At 41.2% G+C, this 12,348-nt stretch overlaps 1 protein-coding gene across 1 annotated transcript; it reads right to left on the minus strand.

Moving 5' to 3' along the window:
* Window positions 1-5,311: 5,311 nt before the first annotated feature.
* Window positions 5,312-12,348, minus strand: LOC116893405 (barH-like 1 homeobox protein). The gene is made up of 3 exons (XM_032895190.1): window positions 12,320-12,348; window positions 6,234-6,816; window positions 5,312-5,803 (listed from the first exon to the last, which is right to left on the minus strand). The coding sequence occupies exons 1-3, from the start codon at window positions 12,346-12,348 to the stop codon at window positions 5,312-5,314; spliced, it is 1,104 nt and encodes a 367-aa protein (XP_032751081.1).

Raw genomic sequence — 12,348 nt, forward strand, 5'->3', positions numbered from 1 at the left:
AGAAAAGAAAAAATTGCTGATAATGGTGATGTGGTTTTGTGAGAGTATAAACTAGTTTTTGTATGTTTGTTTATTTGTTTCATTAAAATCTGCTATCTACATTATGATGTATTGGATATTTTATGTATTTACATTTCAAATGTTATCCCCTGTCCTCCATTTTCCATACCCTTCTGTCTCCCCTTGCTTCTATGTAGATGTTCCCACTCCCAGCCATCCACTCCCACCTCAACACTCTGGCTTTCCCCTACACTGGGGAAACAAGCTTTTACAGGACCAAGGGCTTCTCCTATTGATGCCAGACAATGCCACCCTCTGCTACATGTGCAACTGGAGCCATGGATCCCTCCATATGTACTCATCAGTTGACCGTTTAGTACCTGGGAGCTTAAGAGGGGTCTGGTTAGTTGATATTTTTGCTCTGCCTATGGGGTTGCAAACCCCTTCAGCTCCTTCGGGTGTCAAACATTGGAACATGGGCTATCCGAAAACCTCTTGTCTGTACATGGGATATGATCCTCTAGCTGGCTTCTAGCTTCTCTGGCCTCAATGTCTGGAGACTTTGAAGTGCCAGGGTGAGGGGATATCCAGAGCGGCCCAGCTGCTCTGCAAGGAAGGAGAAAAGGGATTGGGGAAGAATTGTGGGAGGGGGTGACCTGAAGCAGGCAGTAGACATGATATAAAGTGAATAAGTTAAAAATTATCTTAAAAGAAGAAGAAGAAGAAGAAGAAGAAGAAGAAGAAGAAGAAGAAGAAGAAGAAGAAGAAGAAGAAGAAGAAGAAGAAGAAGAAAATACTGATTCTTTTTTGTGTGGAAATGAACTGTTTTAATCACTACCAAGGAGATTCAGAGTTTGGTGAATCACTGGGAAAGGGCTAAGTTGGTAAGTCCCCTAGAGGAGGGGTGAACTGGGTCATCAGGCAGGATCAGGATGACATCCACTCAGGAGTCAAGCCACTCTCACCTGCAGGAATACAGAACCTCCAACTGGTCTCTTACTTTTCCTCAAAACTTGTGTTAGCGAAGACCTTAGATTACTGAGTCCTGGGAAACTTTCTTCATGTGGACAGAAGATTAAAATGTATCACAAAACCAAATGCAATTTCCACAAAGTAGTGCCTTGTGGATCATTGTCAGAGTATTGATCTTGAAGAAATAAAGTTTTATAGATATGAGAAACAAAGTTGTAAAAACAAGGTTGTGAGAAATATATCTGGTGGTCAGGATGCCTATGACAAACTTGTGACCTTCCTGAGAGATACATCTGACATCATGATGCCCAGTGATATGATAAAGTTTTGGTAATCAAGATTCTGACAAGCTAATTAAGACAAAAGAAAACAACAACAACAACAACAACAACAACAACAACTGTTCTTGGAAAGACCCCCCTACTACCGCTCTCTGTGGTAAATTCTAAGAATAACCACAAAATGTCATCCTGACCCTGCCTGACCACCCAGTTCACCCCTCCTCTAAGGGACTTGCCAATTTAGCCCTTTCCCAGTGATTCACCAAGGCCAGGTGTAGGGCTGGATGAGAAAGTGTCTAACTAAGCTAAGAACAGCCCCTTGAGCAGGCCAGCCAATACCTGACCAGATCCTTTGTCCTGTGTACCACCAGTGAGAATGGGCCAGCTAACACTGTTGCTGATGTCTGCCATGTGTAACGAATGAAAGTTGTGTGCTTTTTGGGTGTGCAACCCCACGTACGAGGATTAAAAACCTTACACCCTCATGCTATTGCAGCGGTTACTTTGTCAATCTGTGCTCAGTGGGTTGCACTCCTGAGGTAAGGCCACTATGGGGTCTTATAACAATCTATATTTGTGTGAGATACTGGAAACAAAACACAATATTTAGTGGGAAAAAAGAAATAGGTTGAAAATTGTTATGAATTGTTTTATTTTTTTATTTTTATTTTTTCCATCTTTATTAAATTGGGTACTTTTTTTCTTTTGTTAAATTGGGTATATCTTAATTACATTTCTTTTTTTTTTTCATTAACTTGGGTATTTCTTATTTACATTTCAATTCTTATTAACTTTCCCGGTTTCCAGGCCAACATCCCTATAACCCTTCCTACTCCCCTTGTATATGGGTGTTCCCCTCCCCATCCTACCCCCATTACCACCCTCCCCTCAACAATCATATTCACTGGGTGTTCAGTATTGGCAGGACCAAGGGCTTTCCCCTCCACTGGTACTCTTACTAGGCTATTCATTGCTACCTATGCAGTTGGAGCCCAGGGTCAGTCCATGTATAGTCTTTGGGTAGTGGCTTAGTCCCTAGAAGCTCTGGTTGGTTGGCATTGTTGTTCATATGGGGTCTCAAGCCCCTTCAAGCTCTTTCAGTCCTTTCTCTGATTCCTTCAATGGGGATCCAGTTCTCAGTTCAGTGGTTTGCTGCTGGCATTCACCTATGTATTTGCCATTTTCTGGCTGTGTCTCTCATAAGAGATCTACATCCGGTTCCTGTCAGCCTGCACCTCTTTACTTCATCCATCGTATCCAGTTTGGTGGCTGTATATGTATGGGCCACATGTGGGTCAGGTTCTGAGTGGGCGTTCCTTCAGCTTCTACTCTAAACTTTACCTCCTTATTCCCTCCCAAGAGTATTCTTTTTCCCCTTTTAAAGAAGGAGTGAAGCATTCGCATTTTGGTCATCTTTTTTGAACTTCATGTGTTCTGTGCATCTAGGGTAATTTGAGCATTTGGGCTAATATCTACATATTAATGAGTTCATACCATGTGTGTTTTTCTGTGATTGTGTGACATTTTCCAGTTCCATCCATTTGCCTAGGAATTTCATAAAGTCATTGTTTTTGATAGCAGAGTAGTATTCCATTTTGTAGATGTACCACATTTTTTTTTTTTTTTTTTTTTTTTTTTTTTAGGTTCTTTTTTTTTGCTGGGGACCAAACCCAGGGCCTTGCACTTCCTAGGCAAGCGCTCTACCACTGAGCTAAATCCCCAACCCCAATGTACCACATTTTCAAATTGTTTTATTTTATGTATGAATTTGGTTGTTATCTTACCAGGGTCTACATGTGAATATTAGAAAGGAACATTTCTAAACTGTTTTTGCCTTTCCACAGTATGGGTCATGTACATAAACCTCAATTAGGGTTGATGACAAGGTGTTTGGCTGTGCTATCACACCAGCCTCAGATTTTTTTAAAGATTTATTTATTTTATTTAAATGAGTACACTATAACTGTCTTCAGACACACCAGAAGAAGGAATCAGATTCCATGACAGATGGTTGTGAGCCACCATGTGGTTGCTGGGATTTGAACTCAGGATGTCTCAAAGAGCAGTCAGTGCTCTTAACCACTAATCCATCTCTCCAGCCCTTTAGATTTTTTATTTTCTAGCTGATCTCAAACTCACTGTGAGACTGAAATTGAATGAATTTCTCATCCCACTGCCCAATAAATGTTGTGATTAGAGTCCAACATCGCTTGAGTGAGCCTTTCCTGTTCCCTTTAGTACTTGATGGTGGCATTCTGCCCTTAATGCATATTTACTTGGTTTACGTTTGGAAACTATGCTTCCTCAGATCACATTTTATCCTGCTTGCATTTAGTGCCACCATACCGCTGTCTCTGCCTCTTGCTCTGTCTGTATCTAAATCTGTTTGTCTCTATTTGTCTCTCTCTTTGTCTCTCTCCTTCTCTGTCTCAGAATCTGTTTTTCTCTGCCTTTTTTTTTCTGTGTCTGTCTCTCTCTGTCTATCTTTTCTTACTTTTTTCAGGGAAGTTTCTCTGGGTAACACGGACTGTTCTGGAACTTCCTTTATAGACCAAACTTAGGCAGATCTGCTTCTGCCTCCCTAGTGCTGGGAATAAAGGCCTGAGCCACCACTTTCCAGGCTTTACTCAGCTTCCTTACCCTCTACACAGACATTGGTACTGCAATTGCTCTTGGTATACACCAAAGAGACAAGAAAGCATTACACTATGGTGGACTTGACAAATGCATTTTCTTTTGAAAAGTGTCTCATCAATACTTTTGTTTCAGGTAGGGCCTGGTGTGTCTTAAACTGTCCTTGAACTTGCTGTATAGTTATCTATGATCCTAATGAGCTGTCATTGCCAACATGTCCCACCACAAAGTAGACTTGGTAGTGAAGATGGTGCCCACTATTCCCACTGAACTCCAACACAACATTTAGTTTTGGATGACTTACTGAAGAAACCCCATTGAAGGGATCAGGACACTTAAACACCCACCCAAGTTTTTGACTCAGAAATTGTCCTCATAGAAATGCGGGGACAAAGACTTGGCAGAGGTTAAGGGAATGGACAACCAATAACCATTCCATAGGTAAGCACCAATTCCTGACACTGCCAATGATACTCTGTTATGCTCACAGACAGAAGTCTAGCATACCTGTTCTCTGAGAGGCACCACTTAGCAGTTGATACAGAGGCAGGGACCCAGAACCAAACACTGGACACAGCTCTGGTATTCTTCTGCAAGAGTTGGGGGAAAGATCAATGCTGATTGGCCTCATAGGGGACAGGAACTCCACAGGAAGACCTACAGAGTCAACTAACCTGAACACTTGCAGACTTCCAGAGTCTGAGCCACAAACCCAGAGCTATCATGGGCTAGACCTAGACCCCTGCACATATGTAGCAGAGGGGACCTTGGTCTTTATGCAGGTTTCCAAACAAATACAGGGGAAACTGTCCCTCAATCTATTTTCTGTCTGGATCCCATTCCACTAGCTGGACTGCCTTACCTTGCCTTGGGGGAGAGGATGTGCCTAGTCCAGCAGAATTTTGATGTGCCAGGGGGAGGTGATACCAGATAGGCTTCCCCATTCCCAGAGGAAAATGGAAGGGAGGGATGATTTAAATAATTATTAATCTGTAAAACTGGGGAGAGCTCATTACTCAGGAGCAACAACAGATCTTGCAGAAGATCTGAGTATATTTCCAAACACATTCGTGAGACCTCCACGGTTTATAGTTTTACTGCAGGAGATCCTACACTCCTTTCTGCCTCCAAGGCCAAAAATGTTGTATACGTGCATTTCAAGCATTCACGAGTATAAATATTAGGGGGAAAAGACTGGCAAAAACATTTTTTAATTTTTCAGTAAAATTTTTATTTAAAATCCAACAATTAGTAATTATTATTTAAATTTTTTAAAATAATTCCACTATAGAAAACACAGTGACATAAAATTACTACACATAGGCCCACTTAAAATTTCCCAAAATAAATCGATTAAGGGTGTATACTAAGATACCCATTCCTTGCTATAAAGGCCTACGTAAGTCAAGAGGGGGAGAGGTGTTTCATGGGGAAGGAGGGCATCCCCAAAAGTACCAATCCTCTGACTTGTCAAAGTCTTCAAGTATCCTTTGCCAGAGCTCCTCAGCAGATGGACCTGAATCTTGAGTACTCTGTGGACCTTGGGTGGCACATACCATGGCTAATGGAGCTTCCGCTACTGCTAGGCCAGTCTGAACTTCACCTGCTGCTGATTGAGCAGAGTCCTTGCCTCTATCAGGGGCATGGCCATAAAGCAGGTCTTCTTGCTGACTACACCTGGCACCACCACAGGCTTGAACAGGATACAGAGAAAATTCCTGGCTCTGGTTGACTTTTGGAATGGAATCCAGAACAAATGTGGACTCAACATTGGCAGAGTCAACAACTGGTAAGGAATCAGGAAAATGGGTTGACTCAGAAACAGCTTCAGAGCCTCCACTTGTCTCTGGCAGTGCTGCTGGAATATTCTGGCGATTCTTGCGCTTGTCCTTAGCCCGGTTGTTCTTGAACCAGACCTGAAAAACAAAGGAGACATCAGAGAAAAGCCTCTTTGTCTGTTGCCAACTGCTCTCTACATGAAACTTCGGAATGGAAGGAGTTTCTGTAGCAATACTGCATGAGTCAGCAACAGAAAAGCCCGAGTCTCTAGATCCCTAAGAGATTGTAGTACGATAGGATGTGTATGACCTGACAACGAAAGCTCAGGGAAGATTCAGTGAGTGTATCATGTGTTGTACTATGGGCTCTTAGGTCTAGGTCTCTGATACCCTGCAGGAGAATAATATTCATGGTGATACCAGTGTTGAAAGCAGAGCCTGGATGTGTGTATATTCACATACCACAACTCTCCAAGCTGTCCTAAGCATTTAAGAACACAAAGCTCAGGGGAATGATGTGGAAGTGAATTTCGTGGTTGTCAGAGACAGGGAAAAGAGAGAGGCAGACCTGGATGTCATTGTGTGTCACACCAACCAGTGAGGCCAGTGCCATGCGATCCTTCTGGGTTGGATATCTGCAATTATTAAAATGGTCTTGCAGCACGCGCTTTTGTTTCTCAGTGTACGTAATTCGGACTTTCCGCTCCTTCCTTGAAGCCACGCGACTGGTTTGTTGGTCACCATGTTCACCTGACTGCACCACAGATCCTAGAGTACTTTGTAAACCAGATTTCACTGAGAATCTTGGTTTCCAACGACTTGGATGCACTAAGAGGCTTCTCAGTGTTGGTGACTCTTGGTCCATTACATGACCTGGTTGCATTTGGATACTTGATTTTTTTGATGGTCTTTGGGACTCTTGAGGACATAGGTCCCTTTCTGGGACTGAAAGACATGATTGCATTGGACTTCCTCGGGTCACTGGGAGACTATGAAACACTTGGCAAGGAAAATCCCTTGCAGGCCCTTGAGGCATCTGGAAACTGGATTCTCTGGGTGCATTGGAACACATGTGGAATTTTGAATGCAAGAAGGGACCTTTTGGCATATGTGGGCTCTGAACCTCTTGGAGAATGTTCCTACGAAAGAACCTGGAAAGAAAGAAACACATCAGAAAACATCCAGAGACCTCCCATCATGCCTACCCAGCATTTGCTTTGGAATTCTTATATAGCAGTGATCAGTCGGGAGCCTCACTTCTTCTGACCACCTGCCCCTGTCTCCCATGCCTATAAGTAGCCTCAACATCTCAGTAAACTTGCAAATAGCTCCTGTGTTACTATGACTCTGTCAGTCCAGGCAAGCTGGCAATAGAATGTCCTCCCACAAACTTTAAAAGTCCTAGATCCCTAGAGGGAATGAAGTGGGAGAAGGTGGGTGAGTGGGTGAGGGGAGCATGTGTTGGGGAGCACCCTCTCAGAGCCAAGAGTGAGGAGGAAGGAGTGAAGAACTCTGCGAACAGGGACATAGACCCATTTGGGGTAGAGGGCAACATTTGGAGTGCAAATAAATAATTTACTTTCTAAAAAGTCTCAGACCTTACAGTCTCCAACTGCACCCAGAACTGGGGCTATCCCACAGATCTCAGACCAAAACCAGCAGGCAGAGAGCTGGTCTCCCAGGAGCCCTCTCACTCCTAAAATCACAGGATCAGGGGCCCACAAGAGGAACTAGCTCCAGTCAGGGAAAGCAAAAAAAAACTAACAGAGATAACCCAATGACAAGAGGCAAGCTTTAGAACCTAAACAACAGAAACCACTTTGCATCATCAGAACCTTGTTCTCCAACCACAGGAAATACTGAATATCCCAAAAAAAAGGGAAAAGCAAGATTTGGATTTAAAATGGCATCTCATGAAGATGATAAAGGATTTTAAGAAGGACATAGGTAACTCCCTGAAAGAAATAAAGGACAACACAAGGAAACAAGTAGAAGCCCTCAAGGAGGAAACACAAAAACACCTTAAAGGACTATGGGAAAGCACAGTCAAATAGGGGAAGGAATTGAAGAAAGCCATTCAGGATCTAAAAATGGAAATAGAAAAAATAAAGAAATCAGCAAGGGAGACAACCGTGGAGGTAGAAAACCTAAAAAAAACTAGATCAGGAATCATGTATCGAGCATCACCGACAGAATACAAGAGATAGAAGAGAGAATCACAGGGGCAGAAGATAACACAGAAAACAATGACACAATAGTGAAAGAAAATGCAAAAAGCAGTAGGCTCCTAATCCATAGCAATGGGGAAATCCAGGACAAAATGAGAAGACCAAACCTAAGAATAATAGGTGTAGAAGATATGAAGATTCTCAACTTAAAAGGGTTAGTAAATATCTTCAACAAAATTATAGAAGAAAACTTCCCTAACAGAAAAAAGAGATGCCCACAAACATACAAGGAGCCTACAGAACATCAAACATATTGAACAAGAAAAGAAATTCCTCCCATCATCTAATAGTTGAAACACCAAATACACAAAACAAAGACAGAATACTAAAAGCAGTAAGGAAAACAATTCAAGTAACATATAAAGGCAGACCCATCAGAATTACACAAGACTTCTCACCAGAGAGTATGAAAGCTAGAAGATGCTGGACACATGTTATATTGACCCTAAGAGAACACAAATGCCAGCCTAGGCTACTATATCTAGCAAAACTCTCAATAAACAGACATGGATAAACCAAGATATTTCATGACAAAACCAAATTTACCCAGTGTCTTTCCACAAATGCAGTCCTACAAAGGATAATAGAATTAAACTCCAACAAAAGGAGGAAAGTTACACATTAGGAAAAGAAAGTAGTATTCATGCAACAAAGCCAAAAAAGAGAGCCACACAAACATAATTCAGCCTCTAACAACAAAAATAACAGCGAACAACAATCACTATTCCTTAATCTCTTTAAATCAGTGGCCTCAATTCTCCAATAAAAGAGACATAGACTATGAGAGTGCATACATAAAAGGGACCCAGCATATTGCTGCATACAGGAAATGCTCCTCAGTGACAAAGACAGACACTATCTAAAAGTAAAAGGCTTGGAAAAAAATTTCCAAGCAAATTGTCCAAAGAGACAAGTTAGAGTAGCCATTCTAATACCAAATATAATTGACTTTAAACCAAAAGACATCAGAAATGAGAAGGAAGGAAGGTTCATCTTCATCAAAGGAAAATATACCAAAATGAACTCTCAATCCTGAACATCTATGCTGCAAATATAAGATCAGCCACATTTATAAAGAAACTTTACTAAAACTAAAAGCATACATTGCATTACACAGAATAATAGTATGAGATTTTAACACACCACTCTCATCAAAAGATAGATCCTGGAAACAGAAACTAAACAGAGACATAGTGAAACTAACATGAGTAATCAATCAAACGGAGTTAAGGGACAACGTTAGAACATTTCATCTTAAAACCAAAGAATATACCCCCTTCTCAGCACCTCATGGTACCTCCTTCAAAAGTGACCATAATTGGTCACAAAAAAGGCCTCAATAGATACAAGGAGATTGAAATAATCCCATGCATCCTATCAGATCAGCATGGACTCAGGCCAGTGTGGAATAACATTACAAACAACACAGAGCCCATACAAACATGGCTCAATAATGCTCTACTCAATGACAACGTGGCTGAGGAAGAAATAAAGAAAGAAATTAAAGACTTTTTCGATTTTAATGATGATGAAGACACAATATACCAAATATGTGTGAGATACATTGGAGCAGTGCTAAGAGGAAGACTCATAGTTCTCAGTGCCTGCAAAAGGAAATTGGAGAGAATACACTAACAGTGTGACAGAACACTCCAAAGCTCTTGTACAAAACAAAGCAAATTCACACAGGAGGAGTAGAAGGATAGAAATAATCAAACTGAAAGCAGAAACCAACGAAGTAGAAACAAAAAGAAGTATACAGAGTATCAACAATACCAGGAGCTACTTCTTCGAGAAAATTAACAGGATTTTAAAAACTTTAGCCAGAAGACCCAAAGGGCAGAGAATCAGTACCCAAACTAACAAAGTCAGAAATGGAAAGGGAGAAATAACAACAGAAACTAAGAAAATTAAAAAAAAATTATCAGTCCTACTACAAAAGCCTGTATTCAACAAAACTAGAAAAGCTGGATGAAATCGACAATTTTCTAGACACATACCAGGTACCAAAATTAAATCAGGATCAGATAAATCATCTAAATAGTCTCATGACCCCTAAAGAAATAGAAGCAGTCATTAGAAGTCTCCAACCAAAAAACAAAGCCCAGGACCACATTGGTTTAAGCAGAGAATTCTGCCAGATCTTCAAGAAAGACGTAATACCAATACTCTCAAACTATGCCACAAAATAGAAGCAGAAGGAACACTGTCCAATTCGTTCTGTGATCCCAAAATTACTCTTATACCTAAACCACACAATGACCCAACAAAGAAAGAGAACTTCAGATCAATTGTCCTCATGAGTATCAATGCAAAAATACTCAATAAGATTCTCAAAAGCTCAATCCAATAATACATCAAAACAGTCATTCACCATGTTCAAGTAGGCTTCATCCCAGGGATGCAAGGATGGTCCAATATATGGAAATCCACCAATGTAATCCACTGTATAAACAAACTCAAGGGGGAAAAAACACATGATGATCATTTCATAGATGCTGAGGAAGCATTTGACAAAATTCAACATCCCTTCATGATAAAAGGATTGGAATGATCAGGAATTCAAGTAGCCAACATCAAACTAAATGGAGAGCAACTTGAAGCAATCACACTAAAATCAGAGAGTAGACAAGGCTGCACACACTTTTCCTACCTATTCAATGTAGTATTTAAAGTCCTTGCCAGAACAATTAGAAAACAAAAAGAGATCAAAAGGATACAAATTGGAAAGAGAGAAGTCAAAACATCACAATGTGCACATGGTATGATAGTATGTTTAAGTGGCCCTCAAAAAATCCCCCAGAGAACTCCTAATCCTGATAACAACTTCAGCAATGTGACTGGATTTAAAATGAATTCAAACAATCAGTAGTCCTCTACTACTCAAATGATAAACAGGTTGAGAAAGGAAGTAGGGAAATGACATCCTTCATAATAGCCACATAATATCAAATACTTTGTTGTGATTCTAACCAAGCAAGTGAAAGATCTGTATAACAAGAACTTCAAGAAACCTAAGAAGATCTGAGAAGATGGAAAGATATCTCATGCTCATGGGCTGGCAGGTTTAATATGGTAAAAATGGCCATCTTGACAAAAGCAAGCAACAGATTCTTTACAATCCCAACTAAAATTCCAACTCAGTTCTCCATAGAATTAGAAAAAGAATCTGCCAATTCATTTGGAAGCAGAAACACCAGGACAGCTAAAAATATTCTCAACAATAAAATCACTTCTGGGGGACTCATCATCTGTCACCTCAAGCTTTATTACCAGGGAATGGTGACTTAAAAATACATGGTACAGTTGGAGAGATGGCTCAGTGGCTAAGAGCACTGACTGCTCTTCCAGAAGTCCTGAGATCAATTCCAAGCAACCACATAGTGGTTCACAGCCATCTGTAATGAGGTCTGATGCCCCCTTGTGGTGTGTCTGAAGACAGAGACAGTGTAAGAAATCTTTTTTAAAAAAGACAAGTAAATATACAAAATATCCAAGAAAAATAAAATTTAAAATTAAAAACTCACAGATCCTCTTTCTTTCTGCTGGGCTCTCTGTCTCCAACCAAGCCGTGAAGAGCCAAGGAACAGGAATCATACAAGTAACCCCATCCCACCCTCATCTTCACAAGAGAACTGGTGGTCTAATTAGCCTAGAAAGCACATGGCTCTTACGTCTAGCCCAGACCACCCAGTTATTGAAACTTTACTCCAAGGACTTGGCCAAATCGAATCTCCACCCACGACCCTCCCAGAGGCCCCTCACTTCCTACAGACATTACCATCCTGTGGCCACACTCAGTCTGCAGCCACACCCTATGGAAATCTTCATATGTGGAAAGCATCTTTTTTTCTCTTTTGATAGTTTTGAAACAGGGTTGCTCTGTCTGAACTCACTGCCTATCCAATAACTTAACTTGTAGACAAGGCTGACCTAGAACTTACAGAGATCCACATGCCTCTGCCAATCCTCACACTGCTTAGATTAAAGGTGTGTACCACCATGCCCCGCCCATCCTTCCAGGTCTCCTGACCTCTTGCAGCACCATCTATAAGAAATTTGTCCTTGAACAGTCTGTGCCTATATTAAGAAAGGGGTCTCTTCGTGTGGTGTTTCCCAGGGACTTCTCATTCCTGCCGACTGATGTCACCTCATAATCCATCGTTCTTTCATTTTTCAAACTGAAACAGGGTCCTTAAACATGTACCTGACTTCCTGGATCTCACTATACAGTCAGGCCTCATTATCACAGAGACCCACTTATGCCTCTGGATTCCGGGGCTAAAAGGTGTGGTCCACACACCCAATATTGTTACACCTTCTAAACGTAGGAGGGCCTGCTCAGTCATAAACTGTCATGGATGTCACACATTTCAGCCAGAATACCCCCACAACCACGCCCTAGATAGTCCATCCCAAGCCTCACTCTGGTCCCACAGTCACTTCAGAGCCCAT

Source organism: Rattus rattus, chromosome 2 (genome assembly GCF_011064425.1).
Source record: "Rattus rattus isolate New Zealand chromosome 2, Rrattus_CSIRO_v1, whole genome shotgun sequence".
Taxonomy (NCBI): domain Eukaryota; kingdom Metazoa; phylum Chordata; class Mammalia; order Rodentia; family Muridae; genus Rattus; species Rattus rattus.